Raw genomic sequence first — 17,108 nt, forward strand, 5'->3', positions numbered from 1 at the left:
CGATAACCTGTCTAACTTCAACATTTAATTAAAAAGGGATCGGTTGCCACAGCACTTAACACATTTGACGCGCAGACAACTTGCAAGGAAGTGTGTACCACTATACATGCACGCATAGACATACATGTATTTTGGCAGCATCCACAGAACACACAACTCTGGAGATGCGGATAATCAGATAATGAATTTTGTTTACACTTCCTTCTGGCGTAAGATTATGATATTTTGTACAGATATTATGCAAGATTAGCTAGATAATTGACCTTTGATTCTTTGCAACACGGGACGAGCGATTTTGACAGCCTGTGCGAAAATGCGCGTGCAACGTAGAGCAATTTTTGCAGACGACGTCTCGCGAGATCCGAGATGCAACATGTCTGCCCCCATGATAGTACATCATGAAGTACATGTAAATTGTTGAGTTTCTAAAAAATCTGCATCATATACGGTATGAAATCATTTCCTTTTGATTTATTTTATTTAATGTTACGTTTAAACGACACAATTTGTACGTGTGTGTAGTTATAAATTAATATATCGTCATAATCATTGTGTACATATTTCGGATAATTCGGATACCGTTATAGGCTATTTGGAGTCGATTTTTTCCCCCAGATATGCTGTGCATACATGTATACCTGAACACTGTTTGAGATTTTCGGAAGTCACAACCTAAATTATTTGTGTAAGCTTTCAACAGAACAATCAATAATTATTAGATGAGCAGAGCTCCAGATAAGGTTTTGTGAAATTCTTAAATTACTACCAGATTTTCAAAAAGAATTCTTAACTCTGAAGTTTTATTCTTAACGTTACTACTAAATTTTGGAAAATAATTCTTATTTAATATAAATGACCTAAAAATAAATAATAATGCATGCCTTATATGAATTTTTACATATTTTACAATTAAAAGTTAAAACGGGTCTCCCCTTCAATCTTTTCAACGATTAGCCACTGGACTTGTCCCTTCCACTCGTTCAATGTTTTTTTGTGTTTAAGTTTTGACCCGTCGCGTTTTTGTTATGCTTTTTTCAACTGTGTCGGAAAATGAACATACAACATCGTATTAGATCATTTCTATAATGTCTTTCTAAACATTTAACTTCGGCTCACTTTGCGTACAATATGTTAAAAGCGTGGGCGCCGCCATTGTTTTTTGACAGATAGACTGTATACGCCGCTTTTATTGGAAAAAAATGCCCTTTTTTAAACAAACCCGATAACCATTCTATATAAGCACCGCAAAGATCTTTAATACGCGAAAAGAACTCAATAAAAATCGATACGAACCGATGTAAAAATAATATTCGTAACTTGATTTTGTAATTCTTAATGGTACGACAAGATTTTAAAATAAATATGTAACGGACTTGAAAATAATTCGTTATGACGAAAATACGACCCTTTGATGAGCAACCATCTTTCTGAAAAACAAATGGCACTGCTTTCTAGTTGATCAACAACCCATGGGAAAGACAAAAAAATATTACAGGACATGAGGTCCAATAACTTTTGAAATTTACAGGACCTCACCAGATTTACCAGAACTTGTTCTTCTTTTACGCAAATTAGAGGAAATACCTTTTGTTCAGTTTATTACTTTAATATTGACATACACATTTTTTACAATTTAAAACACAGTAAGATGATAATTCAATTTAGACATGTTGATTGTTCTTTAATAAAATATGGTAAAACGCTCCAATAAAAGTGAAGAAAGCTTTTTAATTTTTATGCCCCCAAAGGAGGGCATATAGTGATATGTCTTTCCGTCACACTTTGCAGTGCTTTCCACAGGCGCCCCGGGGCTGATAGGGGTGGTTCGGGAGTGGTGTCCCCTCCCAACGTTGATTTTTTAGCTCATCTATTTTTTGAAAAAAAATTATGAGCTATTGTCATCACCTTGGCGTCGGCGTCTGCGTCGGTGTCTGCGTTGGTGTCCGGTTAAGTTTTGCGTTTAGGTCCACTTTTCTCAGAAAGTATCAATGCTATTGCATTCAAACTTGGTACACTTACATGTTTTTTTGTGTTTAAGTTTTGACCCGTCGCGTTTTTGTTATGCTTTTTTCGACTGTGTCGGAAAATGAACATACAACATCGTATTAGATCATTTCTATAATGTCTTTCTAAACATTTAACTTCGGCTCACTTTGCGTACAATATGTTAAAAGCGTGGGCGCCGCCATTGTTTTTTGACAGATAGACTGTATACGCCGCTTTTATTGGAAAAAAATGCCCTTTTTTAAACAAACCCGATAACCATTCTATATAAGCACCGCAAAGATCTTTAATACGCGAAAAGAACTCAATAAAAATCGATACGAACCGATGTAAAAATAATATTCGTAACTTGATTTTGTAATTCTTAATGGTACGACAAGATTTTAAAATAAATATGTAACGGACTTGAAAATAATTCGTTATGACGAAAATACGACCCTTTGATGAGCAACCATCTTTCTGAAAAACAAATGGCACTGCTTTCTAGTTGATCAACAACCCATGGGAAAGACAAAAAAATATTACAGGACATGAGGTCCAATAACTTTTGAAATTTACAGGACCTCACCAGATTTACCTGAACTTGTTCGTCTTTTACGCAAATTAGAGGAAATACCTTTTGTTCAGTTTATTACTTTAATATTGACATACACATTTTTTACAATTTAAAACACAGTAAGATGATAATTCAATTTAGACATGTTGATTGTTCTTTAATAAAATATGGTAAAACGCTCCAATAAAAGTGAAGAAAGCTTTTTAATTTTTATGCCCCCAAAGGAGGGCATATAGTGATATGTCTTTCCGTCACACTTTGCAGTGCTTTCCACAGGCGCCCCGGGGCTGATAGGGGTGGTTCGGGAGTGGTGTCCCCTCCCAACGTTGATTTTTTAGCTCATCTATTTTTTGAAAAAAAATTATGAGCTATTGTCATCACCTTGGCGTCGGCGTCTGCGTCGGTGTCTGCGTTGGTGTCCGGTTAAGTTTTGCGTTTAGGTCCACTTTTCTCAGAAAGTATCAATGCTATTGCATTCAAACTTGGTACACTTACATGTACTTACTATCATGAGGGGACTGGGCAGGCAAACTTAGATAACTCTGGCGTACATTTTGACTGAATTATGTGCCCTTTTAATACTTAGAAAATTGAAAATTTTGGTTAAGTTTTGTGTTTAGGTCCATTTTATTCCTTAAGTATCAAAGCTATTGCTTTCATACTTGCAACACTTACTAACTATCATAAGGGGACTGTGCAGGCAAGGTAATGTAACTCTGACTGGCATTTTGACGAAATTATGTGCCCTTTTTATACTTAGAAAATTGAAAATTTGGTTATGTTTTGTGTTTAGGTCCACTTTATTCCTACAGTATCAAAGCTATTGCTTTCATACTTGCAACACTTATTAACTATCGTAAGGGGACTGTGCAGGCAAAGTTATGTAACTCTGACTGGCATTTGGACGGAATTATGGGCCCTTTATACTTAGAAAATTGAAAGTTTGGTTAAGTTTTGTGTTTTGGTCCACTTTACCCCTAAAGTATCATAGATATTGCTTTCATACTTGGAACACTCGCAAACTATCATAAGGGTACAGTAAAAGGACAAGTTGCATAACTCTGGATGTCATTTTTACGGAATAATGGCCCTTTTTTGACTTAGTAACTTTGAATATATGGTTAAATTTTGTGTTTCGATCCACTTTACTTCTTAAGTATCAAGGCTATTGCTTTCAAACTTCAAATACTTTCATGCTATCATGAGGTTACTGTACCTGGCAAGTTGAATTTTACCTTGACTCTTTGAATGACCTTGACTCTCAAGGTCAAATGATTAAATTTTGCTAAAATTGCCATAACTTCTTTATTTATGATAAGAATTTATTGATACTTTGACAAAACTACTCCTACCTGACATACCACAATAGACTCCACCCAAACCATCGCCCGTCACACCCCCTCCACCCCCCCCCGCCGAATCCCCCCCCTTTTTTTAAGATCATCTCACAAATGACCACCACACCCTCACACTATACCCCACCCACCGGACCCCACCCCTTCCCCAAATTATTTTTTTTAAACGGTTAAAAAACAAAACTATTTATTTTGATTATTTATGTTTGAAATACCGTCCAACCATCGCACCCAAGAATCACCCCCCCTCCCCCCACCCGAATCCCCCCCTAATTTTTTTTTTTTTTTTTAAGATCATCTCACAAATTACTATCACACCCTCACACTATACACCCCCACCTCACCCCCCCCATTTTTTTTTTGAAACGGTTAAAAAACACAAATATTTATTTTTATTATTTTATGTTTGAAATACCGTCCAACCATCGCACCCAAGAATCCCCACCCCCCCACCACCCCCCACCACCCCCCATTTTTTCCTTTTTTTCGCATTTTTGGAAGATAATGTAATAAATGTCCACACCCCCACACAATGCACCCTCTTCACTCCACCCCTCCCTCCTTTGTGATTGAAATTGAGAGTCCCTTCACCTTTAAAAAGAAAATAGATGAGCGGTCTGCACCCGCAAGGCGGTGCTCTTGTTTAAATTTAACGTGTCAATTGATGTTCTGTGGTGCATTATAACTCAAAATAAAAAACAGTGTCAAAAGACGTCATTTGGTGCGCTATGACTCTTCAAGAAAATCCCCAGTCATTTAAAAATATATATTGTTTAATTGTTTTAAAACTTTCCCGCATAGATAGTAAAATCCCGACTCGAACGATTCCCCAATACATCTGTTTCAACCCGACTCTATTACTGTATACTTACTGCTTTTCAAGTTTCTATTTATTGCCCGATAATCCCTTTTATTACGTTTTTAGCTCACCTTTCACGTGCGTGCGTGCGTGTGTGCGTCCGCGCGTCCGCCAACAATTTGTTTGTGTAGACAGTAGAGGTCACAGTTTTCATCCAATCTTTATGAAATTCGGTCAAAATGTTTATCTTGATGAAATCTGGGTTGGGATTGTATTTGGGTCATCTGGGGTCAAAAACTAGGTCACTAGGTCAAAAACTAGGTCAAATAATAGAAAAACCTTGTGTAGACAGTAGAGGTCACAGTTTTCATCCAATCTTTATGAAATATGGTCAGAATGTTTATCTTGATAAAATCTGGGTTGCGATTGTATTTGGGTCATTTGGGGTCAAAAACTAGGTCACTAGGTCACAAACTAGGTCAAATAATAGAAAAACCTTGTCTTGACAATAGAGGTTGCAGTTTTCATCCAATATTTATGAAATTTGGTCAGAATGTTTATCTTGATGAAATCTGAGTTGGGATTGTATTTGGGTCATCTGAGGTCAGAAACTAGGTCACTAGGTCAAATAATAGAAAAAACATCAATAATTTGTTTGTGTAGACAGTAGAGGTCACAGTTTTCATCAAATCTTTATGAAATTTGGTCAGAATGTTTATCTTGATGAAATCTAGGTTGGGATTGTATTTTGGACATCTGGGGTCAAAAACTAGGTCACTTTGTCAAAAACTAGGTCACTAGGTCAAATAATAGAAAAACCTTGTATAGACAATAGAGGTCACAGTTTTCATCCAATATTTATGAAAATTGGTCAGAATGTTTATCTTGATGAAATCTGGGTTGGGATTGTATTTGGTTAGTCAGGTGAGCGACTCAGGGCCATCATGGCCCTCTTGTTATAAATCACTTTCTGGTAAATATTTATGATAAAAGCTCTCAGTTATTTCTTTAACACAAACCTTGCCATTTTTCTATAGTATCAAAAAATAAATAAAAAGACTATTTATAGATTTTATGAAATATTGCCTCTGAACATGCATCAATCCCCTGACGTGTTGTGTGCTTGTTAAAACGCTCAATACACGCACGCTTTCTATGCAAATGATGCGACGTTGTACATGCTGCATAATTTTCACTCTCTTTTTAATTGAGAAAAAGATTCGACACAAAATAAATTTGCACTGCTAATTTGAAGCAAGAATATTTGACGTTGCGGTAACATTTACATTCGGAAGTGTGTTTCGGATTAAAAACTCGTTAACATCGACTTACGGGAATGGGTTTCGGATTACAAATTTAATTATTCCCATTTGAGATATCAAAAAATATTAACAGTTGCATTATGAATTCAACGATAATTTTTTTAAACACTTTACGAGTCAAACAAATGTTTTGACGGAATAATGCATGAAATTCACGTTGTCACGAGGATTACGGTCGGTTGCCATCATCAGTCTTCTTAGTAACTGGCTAAGATTTCTGTGGCAATTACATGTACGTCACGAGTCGTCTGCTTGATTTAACTGCAGGTATTGCCTGCCTACTGCTGTCGCTCATAGAAAGCATGCGCTCTCATTGGCCAATATTGATTTTCTAATACAGCGACGCTCCGCCTTTAGGCGGGCTTTAGTTGGGTAAAGCGACAAAGGATCGTAGAGCGACTTAAAATTTTCGGCAAAGTCGATATCGCTTTGATCTTAAGCTGCAATAGTTGTCAGAATACACTGATCGGAAAATTTCAGGTGCCCCGCGGCCTCTGATTTCGAAATTCAAGCGCCCCGCTGAGGGACCGTTAAATTGCCTGTGGAAAGCACTGCTTTGTGTTTAGGTTTCGCGTTTAGGTTTCGAAAAATGCTCATAACTTCTATGCCGCTTCAGATAGCAACTTGATATTTGACATGCATGTGTATCTCATTGAGCTGCACATTTTGAGTGGTGAAAGGTCAAGGTCATCCTTTAAGGTCAAAGGTCAAATATATGGCTTCAAAGCGGCGCAGAAGGGGGCATTGTGTTTCTGACAAACACATCTCTTGTTTATATCAAGTACAAATATTGTACGACAGCAATATTAAACCCTATAGTACTTGATGATACTTAAAAGCAGTTTTAAATCCTTATTTTCGCATAATATGTTCACAAGGTCAATGAAAACAGGAAGTTGTTTCGTTCCTCGCTTTTGCTTTGCTATCATAACAAAGATTGAAATCAGTAAACTTAATTTCAACCATTTAATAATGGTTGTTTCCCTTACATCCCGAAACTCCATGCATTATTTGACTGGGTCCAAGGGTTTAGTAATAGGGGACCTCTAGAACTCCGAATCATCCAGATCGTGGGAAATTTTTTCTTAGATATTTTCACTAATGTAAATCATATTCCTTTCATGGTATTTCATTTATTTCTAATTTTAGATAAATAATAATCATGGAAGCAGGAGATTGTATTGAATTCCAAGTACAAGCAGAATATTCTGATAATGGAAAAGCAGAATCAGCTACAAGCTCCATTGATGGACAGAAATTATCCAAGTCTCAAATGAAGAAACTTCGTAAAAAGGAAAAATGGAAACGTGTTAAATCAGAAAAAAGGTATCTTTTCGACAAAATTGTCTTGTGAAATAAGAGTTACCAGTTTTAGTGATAAACAAGACATGTGTTCATAGGGCATGGATGCTCTACATTGTATTTTTGTCTCAAAACTTTGCCTATGTCACAAACAAGCTGTTTATGGCCAAATGTGACTTTTGACCTCTACGTGTGACCTTGATATTTGATGATTATATATTCGACTCTTACTTCCCTCATGTAGTCATTTGCGGTTAGTAATTTTTCAAGTAAAATAATGAAAAACTATGTTACAGCCATGACAAGCTATTTTAAGGCATATGTTACAGCATTGTTTTTTGTGCCCTATTGGGAAAAGAACTGGTACCAGCCCAATTGGGAAAAATGGTAGCGAAAACCCCTGACATTGGGAAAATTGCCTCATGAAGTCTTCATATTTTGAAATTGATATATTTGATTTTTTGCTCCCAGATACTTTAAAATTGATAATAGTGTCAAGTTGCAGATATTGTATTTACTTAGGTTCAAACCATATAGCTGCATAGGGAAACTAACTTAATGATGAATTTTATCTATTAAAAAAATATTTGAAACCTTCAATTGTGAATTTTTTTGACAGCGATTGGGGAAATGTGTACCGGTAGTTTTTTTTTATATTGGGAAAGTGCCATTTTCCAGTACTTTATAAAGAAGGAAAAAAATGGCCGTGTTAACCTTAAACTGTTACCTTGACCTCTGAGCTGGAGAGAGAGGTTTGCCAACAACATGTCCTCTATCATGGTGGTCATTATTTTAAATACTATTGAAATAAATAGAATGATTAATTATAGTTACATATTAGACAAGCTGTTTTAAGGCAAAATTTGACCTTTCAACGACGTAAGTGTGGCAGCAACCTTTTAGATAGGTAAACAAGTGTTAGAGGTAATATGTTGTCTTTTGACATATTTTATTGATTGTGAAATCCATCAAAATATGGCACTGTTTGGCTGAGACAGGAATTTATAAGCTTATGTATGGACAACTTTAGACAACTCTGACCTTTGATGTCTAGACCACTAAGATTAAGAACTTTGCACAGTCATACAGACTGACAGACAGATGGACAAGGCGACTGCTAAATGCCGCCTTTCTAAAAACTGTTCAATTTTTTGTGTGTGTACCTAAATAATTGTGGTAGTGAAATTTCTGCTCATATGTCAAAGTAATAATTGTTATTTTGCCAATTCACCGATAAATAAGTCTAATCCAACAATAAGTTGCATTTTTATCACATATGTGTTTTTTCATGGCAGAAAAGCTGAGAAAGAGAGATACAAGGCTAGGAAACGGGCCTGTAGAGAACGTGGTGAGGACACTGGCCCTACAAGGAAATGTCTGCGATTAAATACCATGGAGAAATCTAGCTGCAAAGTTCATGTTGTGATTGACTGTGATTTCGATAATTACATGGAAGATAAAGTAAGAAGTTTTCTTCAGGGCTATGCAATGGTTTAGGGGATTTTTGTCTCACTTCATATATTGGCTTTGTATGCCCCCAGTAGGGTGGCATATAGCAGTTGAACTGTCCGTCAGTCAGGATGTCAGTGTGTATGTCAGTCTGTCCGTCCGTCCGAAAAAAAACTTTAATGTTGGCCATAACTTTTGCATTATTGAAGATAGAAACTTGATATTTGGCATGCATGTGTATCTCATGAAGCTGCACATTTTGAGTGGTGGAAGTTCAAGGTCAAGGTCATCCTTCAAGGTCAAAAGTCAAAAAAATTTTTTAATAATTTCAAAGCGGCGCAAAAGGGGGGCATTGTGTTTCTGACGAACACATCTTTTGTTAAAAACTTCTAATGAAAATGCACTTTTTTTAAATCTCCATTTTTCAGTATAGTAATTACAGATAGCATGTATTTATTTTGCAGTGGTTAATAGACACATCTGCATTTGTTCCACTTGTATGATGGTATTATTTTTAAGGACATCAAAGCATTGGTGAAGCAGATACAATTCAGTTACTCAGCAAACAGAAGAGCTAAGAATCCTTTACAGGTAAATGAAGGCATGACAAGTATGCACAATTTAAATATTTTAAACGACATTTTTCAATTTCTGTTTTCTTGATTATAAAATGAATTATGTGTCTGTCATGATGAATTTGAGTTGGAACTTTGTCTATGTGTTACAGTTTTACTGCTGTAATGTTGGTGGGAAATGTAGGGAGCGTCTTGAAAGCGTTGGTGACTACAAGGGATGGGACGTAAGTACCAGTAATGCTAAGAAATAATTATTATAGCCAGAATCTTAATAAGCTCTCACAAGTGTAATGCGGGTTTTTATTTGAGATAGCAGCACATTTAGTCTGGACTGAAATGAATTGTAAGAATAAAACTTTAGTACCTTACTACTGTATTTTCTATGAAAATACAGGTGTTCTTGAAATTTAGCTGTTTTGAATTATAGAATTATAGAAACATTAGACAGTGGGGGCATTACAAGTATAAAAATATATACTTTTAAAGATAAACATTGTACAAATTTTCTTAAGTTTATCTTTACACAAAATTGAAAATGCATGCATTATTTATTTTTTGAATAAAGTAAACACTTTCTAACGTTTTAACTGGACATGCCACATGCAGATAAAATTCCACGAGGCCAGCTACAGCTCTCTGTTTGAGAAGTCGTCACTGGTCTATCTCTCAAGTGAGTCCCCAAACATCCTGGAGACGCTTGAGGAGGACAAGGTGTACATCATAGGAGGGCTCGTAGACCACAACCATCACAAGGTCTGTACATCATAGGGGGGCTTGTAGACCACAACCATCACAAGGTCTGTACATCATAGGGGGGCTCGTAGACCACAACCATCACAAGGTCTGTACATCATAGGGGGGCTCGTAGACCACAACCATCACAAGGTCTGTACATCATAGGGGGGCTGGCAGACCACAACCATCACAAGGTCTGTACATCATAGGGGGGCTCGTAGACCACAACCATCACAAGGTCTGTACATCATAGGGGGGCTTGTAGACCACAACCATCACAAGGTCTGTACATCATAGGGGGCTCGTAGACCACAACCATCACAAGGTCTGTACATCATAGGGGGCTGGTAGACCACAACCATCACAAGGTATGTACATCATAGGGGGCTCGTAGACCACAACCATCACAAGGTCTGTACATCATTGGGGGGCTTGTAGACCACAACCATCACAAGGTCTGTACATCATAGGGGGCTGGTAGACCACAACCATCACAAGGTCTGTACATCATTGGGGGGCTTGTAGACCCCAACCATCACAAGGTACATCATAGGGGGGCTCGTAGACCACAACCATCACAAGGTCTGTACATCATTGGGGGGCTGGTAGACCCCAACCATGACAAGGTCTGTACATCATTGGGGGGCTCGTAGACCACAACCATCACAAGGTATGTACATCATTGGGGGGCTCGTAGACCACAACCATCACAAGGTCTGTACATCATAGGGGGCTGGTAGACCACAACCATCACAAGGTATGTACATCATAGGGGGCTCGTAGACCACAACCATCACAAGGTCTGTACATCATTGGGGGGCTTGTAGACCACAACCATCACAAGGTCTGTACATCATAGGGGGCTGGTAGACCACAACCATCACAAGGTCTGTACATCATTGGGGGGCTTGTAGACCCCAACCATCACAAGGTACATCATAGGGGGGCTCGTAGACCACAACCATCACAAGGTCTGTACATCATTGGGGGGCTGGTAGACCCCAACCATGACAAGGTCTGTACATCATTGGGGGGCTTGTAGACCCCAACCATCACAAGGTCTGTACATCATTGGGGGGCTGGTAGACCACGACCATCACAAGGTCTGCTGATCATGAAGCTTTTGTCTTTGTGTATGACCCATGTAAAGTAACGAACAATACACTTTTTTGATTAACTTTACTTAGACTCAATTGTTGCACCTGCTAGAAATGAGTAATTGTGTGGTTATTTATCATCTTCAATGAATGCTCAAGTTAATTATTAGTGAATCTACAACCTGCCTAAGTATTATCTGTATTATCAATAAAAAAGTAACCCTTTCCCACTCAGAGGCAAAGAGAAAATGGCTATGTGCAAACAGCATAAAACCAGAACAGCCTGGGAGTAACTCGCAGTATGTTCAGGTTTTATGCTGTTTGCTGCTCATCAGTTTCTAAGGGTTGGAAATAAAGCCTTAAAAACTTTAATCTAGTTAGAAAGGTCTTTAATTAAATTTAAGATTCTAAGGGACAACAAAAAAGTGAAATTACATATCTAAGTGGTAAAGGGTTAAATGCGTATCTAAGTGGTAAAGGGTTAAATATGTATTTTAGTGGTAAAGGGTTAGTAAAAGCCTCTGCTGGCCTTCTCTTTCAGGGCCTGTGCCACAAGCTGGCTGAGGAGAAGGGGTATGCACACGCCCAGCTTCCTATTGGTGACTACATTGATATGAAAACTAGAAAAGTGCTGGCAATTAATCACGGTATGGGAACTAAAAGTTTGCGCTGCTTTCAATGTGTGACATTTGACTACAATGTTAGATGTTATTCAGATTAAGAAAAGATTCAGTATTGAGAATGGCTAATAATTCATCTAATTATTTTATTATATATTGCTTCATAATTGCATGATGATATTTACAAAAATCATAATTTTTTACCAGATTTTCAACAGAAATTTAAATCCTTGTGTTAGATTGGGGTTGGGTGGAGCGGGGTACAAGCGGCATTAAATATGTGGTTGTAATAACTTTAGTTTGCAGTGACGGAAGTTTATATGGAGATATTTTGCTAAAGTTGTGTGTGCAGTTAGATTAAATATATAGAGAATAACAGGTTACTGCCTTATCTTTTTGTAATATATCAGGCAATGCTTAGAATAATATAACGGCGTGCCTTGCCAAGCCGTTATTTTATTCGTGCCGAGCCTGATATATTACAAAAAGATCAGTCAGTAACCTGTTTTTCTGTTTATCATACCTCTACGTCAATGAAAAAAATCACAAATAAAATGCAGTTTTAGCAGGAAAGAATATGACTTTTGTCGATTGATATGTAATTAATGACGTCATGAGCAACGGCGCTTAATATTTGTAAAAAATGTTTTTTTGCTGTTTGTGTTGAATTTTGTGTTCAAAATATATTACATCTTGGTATCAAATTGTCTGTTTTGTTGAATCTGATTCGATTTTACTAAAAATGATTACTTTATAGTTGATTCCGAGTAATATGACCATCCTCCACACATGACTGATATCTGAACTTTCTGTTGACCATGATATAAAAAAATATATCAGGCAACGTTTTATTATGCAGATATCAATGCGGTGGTATGATAAATACTTTTATTGGTAACTGATTCTAAAAAATTGTTAGCTTGTGTATATATGTTTGCAGTGTTCTGAAATTTGGTACTTGACATGCAGACCAAGCAGAAGCTTTGGATTTGAAATATTGTTTTCACTAAAATACTTGAGTTTGGATGGTCATATTGGGCTGAAGTTTTGTGAGTAGGTAGCTTACAAGCAGACCAAGCTTGAGATCGCACTTGTATATAATTTGTTTATTAAACTTTGAAAAATCTGGTTTTGTTGCATATGTCTTATTGATCTTCAAGTCAAGTTAAAGTCGTTTTTTGGCGTCAGCATTTTTTGTACAGTAATACTAATAGTGTATATATCTCCCATTGCTTCATGATGTATAAGTACATATCAGAGTAACAATAAAAGTAAAATATACTTTCTAACATTAAAAACTGGGTATTGCACTTGTCTCATGATCAATGCTTATCTGTGTGATTTCAGTGTTTGAGATCCTTCTACGTTACACAGAGTCACATGACTGGCAGAAAGCCTTCTACTCAGTGCTGCCACCTAGGAAAGGTGCTGTGCCGAAACAGCTCGCTGAGACCAGGAGTGAGAGTGAAAATGCTGGTGACAAACGTGAATCTGAGAATTCAGATGCTGATGATGACCTAGTGAAAGATGATCAGACTGGACTTGTGTTTGATGGCGCAGTCAATAATGACCAAGAAGTAACTGGAAATGATTTTGTTGACATCATTAGTAAAAATAGTGGAAACATTAGCCCTATGAGTAAAAGTGCTGACAAAACCAATGGCGTTGCTGACACAAATAATTTTGACAGACAGGACAGTGTAAATAATAAAGCTGTTGAGTTACCTGCCAACAATAAGGCAGAGCTGACTGAGAGCACTACTGCAGAAGAAGCAAAGGGAGAATAAAAGTAAATAATAAGAAAAAGAGAAATGACTGAACATCAAGTAGACCTAGCACTATGCTTGAATATGTGTTATAGGGAATCAAGCAAAACATGTTTACCAGATTAAGGTGATGATTACAGATTTTTGACAAAATGGTGTACATGTATTTATAAATACAAGATTCTGCTATAACAAATAATAAGTGTTGTTTTAAGTATGCAGTCCATGTAACATAAGTACACTAATATTATATTAAAACATTAATACTTTATAACCATGCGCAGATATCTAGTTTTATGGACAACGTACCATAATTGATCATAGCATTTTAATAAGATTTTGTTAAACAGGTATGAACCCCAGATTGCAGCCAATTTAATCAGATCATAATGAAATTTGTTGATATAGTTTGTGGGCTTATATCCAGGCTGTGTTTAATAAACAGCCATATACCCTGCAGCACTTATGAATAATGACCTTTGAATTAAATAAGACCAAATTAAACTTGTCTGTCCTTTAACTCAAAATGAATATATTATGTTACATCAAAATTTGGTTAACAATTTTGTGGGCATAACATATTGGCCAACCAGCCAGAAGCATGTATGAATTCTGCAAATATAAATTATATGTGAATTATAATGTAGTATTTTTATGCTCCCCTCATCTCCTGACTCCGGAAAGCATATAGCATCCATACAAGGTTTACTCAAAATAACATGTTTCAAGAGCCATTAATAATGCTGCAAACAAAGCTTTGATACTTGCATGTAGGTCGTTCTTTGTACACTTGTACATCATTTTAACCTTGAAATTGACACACTTTTGGACTTAAATAACAGAGATTTCAACTCAAGCAACCAACAGGCATATATTAATTCATAAGGTCCACATTTTTGGTAAACCCAAAATGATGAGGTTCCTACACAGCTTCGGTACTTGTCTGGATGATGATCACTTATTAACAACAACATCAACTTAACCCATTTATGCCTAGTGGACTCTCCCATCCTTCTAAATTGGATCAATTTATTTCCAAAATTAGGGATGTCTAGTATATTCATTAGCTCCACTGGCCAGAGGCCAGCGAGGCTAATGTCATGGTCCTGTGTCCGTCCGTCCGTGCGTTAACTTTTCCTTTAAACATCTTCTCCTAAACTACTGGTCCAATTCTGATGAAATTTCTCAGGAATGTTCCTGGGGTAAACCTCTTTCAAATTTGTTCAAATTATGCACCTGGGGTCAAATTTGACCCTGACCCGGGGGTCACAAAATTGAAGGCCTATTTTGTGAAAACTTTCAAAATCTTTCATCCATAACCATTGGGCCTAGGGCTATCAAATTTGGTATGTAGAGACATCTAATAGTCCTCTACCAAAGTTGTTCAAATTATGCCCCTGGGGTCAAATTTGACCCTGCCCCGGGGGTCACAAAATTGAACATATGCTTATATAGGGTCTATTTTGTGAAAACTTTACAAATCTTTACGTCTATAACCATTGGGCCTAGGGCTACCAAATTTGGTATGTAGTGGCATCTTATAGTCCTCTACCATGTTTGTTCAAATTATGCCCCTGGGGTCAAGTTTGACCCTGCCCCAAGGGTCACAAAATTGAACATATGCTTATATAAGGCCTTTTTTGTGAAAACTTTAAAAATCTTACTGTCCATAACCGTATGGCATAGGGCTACCAAATTTGGTATGTAGTGACATGTAATAGTTCTCTTCTTAGTTAGTTCAAATTATGCCCCTGGGGTCAAATTTGAAACTGCCCCGGGGGTCACAAAATTGAATATACGCTTATAAAGGGCTTATTTTGTGAAAACTTTAAGAATCTACTTGTCCATAACCATTTGGCCTATGGCTACCAAATTTGGTATGTAGTGACATCTTATAGTCCTCTACCAAGTTTGTTCAAATTATGCCCTGGGGTCAAGTTTGACCCTGCCCCGGGGGTCACAAAATTGTACATATGCTTATATAAGGCCTATTGTGGGAAAACTTTTAAAATCTACTTGTCCATAACCGTATGGCATAGAGCTACCAAATTTGGTATGTAGTGACATGTAATAGTTCTCTTCTTAGTTTGTTCAAATTATGCCCCTGGGGTCAAATTTGACCCTGCCCCGGGGGGTCACAAAATTGAACATATGCGTATTTAAGGCCTATTTTGTGAAAACATTCAAAATCTTTCTGTCCATAACCATGGGGCCTAGGGCTATCCAATTTGGTATGTATTGACATCTAATAGTCCTCTACCAAATTTGTTCAAATTTTATCCCTGGGGTCAAATTTGACCATGCCCCGGGGGGTCACACAATTGAACATATGCTTATATAAGGCCTATTTTGTGAAAACTTCAAAAATCTACTTGTCCATAACCATCCATCCTAGGGCTATCAAATTTGGTATGTAGTGACATTTAATAGTCCTCTACCAAATTTGTTCAAACTTTATTCCTGGGGTAAAATTTGACCCTGCCCCGGGGGTCACAAAATTAAACATATGCTTAAATAAAGCCTATTTTGTGAAAACTTAAAAAAATTCTTGTCCATAACCATTAAGCCTAGGGCTACACAATTTGGTATGTAGTGACATTGTATAGTCCTCTTCTTAGTTTGTTCAAATTATGCCCCAGGGGTCAAATTTGACCCTGCCCTGGGGGCCACAAAATCGATTATATGCTTATATAGTGCCTATTTTGTGAAAACTTTAAAATTCTCTTGTCTTTATCCATAAGGCATAGGGCTACCAAATTTGGTATGTAGTGACATCTAATAGTTCTCTACCAAGTTTGTTTAAATTATGCCCCTTTGGTCAAATTTGACCCTGCCCTGGGGTCACAAAACTGAACACACGCTTATAAGGGGCCTATTTTGTGAAAACTTTAAAAATCTTTCTGTCCATAACCATTGGGCCTAGGGCTACCAAATTTGTTATGTAATGACATCTAATAAACCTCTACCAAATTTGTTCAAATAATGCCTCTGGTGTCAACTTTGACCCTGCCCCGGGGGTCACAAAATTGAATAAACGCTTATAAGCGCCTATTTTGTGAAATCTTTAAAAATCTTCTTGTCGAAAACCATTCGGACTCTAGATACCAATTTTGGTATGCAGATACATCTTATAGTCCTCTACCAAGTTTGTTCACATTATGCCCTTTGGGTCAAATTTGACCCTGACCCACGGGTCACAAAATTGAACATTATATACGCTTATATCTTGTCTGAAAACTTTAAAAATATTTTTGTCCTTAACTCTAGGACCTAGGGCTACCACATGTTGTATGTAGTGAGATATAGTAGCTCTACAAAGTTTGCTCAAATTAAGCCCCTGGGGTTAAATTTGACCCAGCCCAGGGGGTCACAAAAGTGTACATGTGCTTAAATAGGGCCTAAATTTAAGTATTTGCACATGCCGAGAATATTTGTTTAAGCCTTTTTTTCAGCAGTGGAGCGATACAGGGCCATCATGGCCCTCTTGTTTCTATATTTAGAATATTTCTTACAGAAATTCCTTTAAGC

General features: G+C 37.0%; 1 protein-coding gene across 4 annotated transcripts; it reads left to right on the plus strand.

Annotated features, from left to right (window-relative positions):
• Positions 1-62: 62 nt before the first annotated feature.
• Positions 63-13,782, plus strand: LOC127866623 (tRNA methyltransferase 10 homolog A-like). Of its 4 annotated transcripts, none has more exons than XM_052407320.1 (8): positions 63-209; positions 7,186-7,362; positions 8,634-8,799; positions 9,307-9,378; positions 9,515-9,586; positions 9,969-10,115; positions 11,736-11,841; positions 13,162-13,782. In XM_052407320.1, exons 2-8 carry the CDS (start codon positions 7,199-7,201, stop codon positions 13,599-13,601), a joined length of 1,167 nt encoding a protein of 388 aa, XP_052263280.1. In that variant the 5' UTR covers positions 63-209; positions 7,186-7,198; the 3' UTR covers positions 13,602-13,782. The 4 variants fall into 4 exon arrangements, with proteins under 4 accessions (XP_052263280.1, XP_052263279.1, XP_052263282.1 ...); XM_052407319.1 differs by lacking the exon at positions 63-209 and adding an exon at positions 293-448; XM_052407322.1 differs by lacking the exons at positions 63-209; positions 7,186-7,362 and adding an exon at positions 337-448.
• The last annotated feature ends 3,326 nt before the right edge of the window (positions 13,783-17,108 follow it).

The sequence above is a fragment of the Dreissena polymorpha genome, chromosome 2, assembly GCF_020536995.1.
Source record: "Dreissena polymorpha isolate Duluth1 chromosome 2, UMN_Dpol_1.0, whole genome shotgun sequence".
Lineage (NCBI taxonomy): Eukaryota > Metazoa > Mollusca > Bivalvia > Myida > Dreissenidae > Dreissena > Dreissena polymorpha.

What these genes read in the sequence shown, in the direction of transcription:
- LOC127866623 (XM_052407320.1), top strand. Translation starts at nt 7,199, where the DNA reads ATGGAAGCAGGAGATTGTATTGAATTCCAAGTACAAGCAGAATATTCT. An exon ending in ATAATTACATGGAAGATAAA is followed by an intron (nt 8,800 to 9,306) that starts GTAAGAAGTTTT and finishes ATTATTTTTAAG; the next exon opens with GACATCAAAGCATTGGTGAA. An exon ending in TAGACCACAACCATCACAAG is followed by an intron (nt 10,116 to 11,735) that starts GTCTGTACATCA and finishes CTTCTCTTTCAG; the next exon opens with GGCCTGTGCCACAAGCTGGC.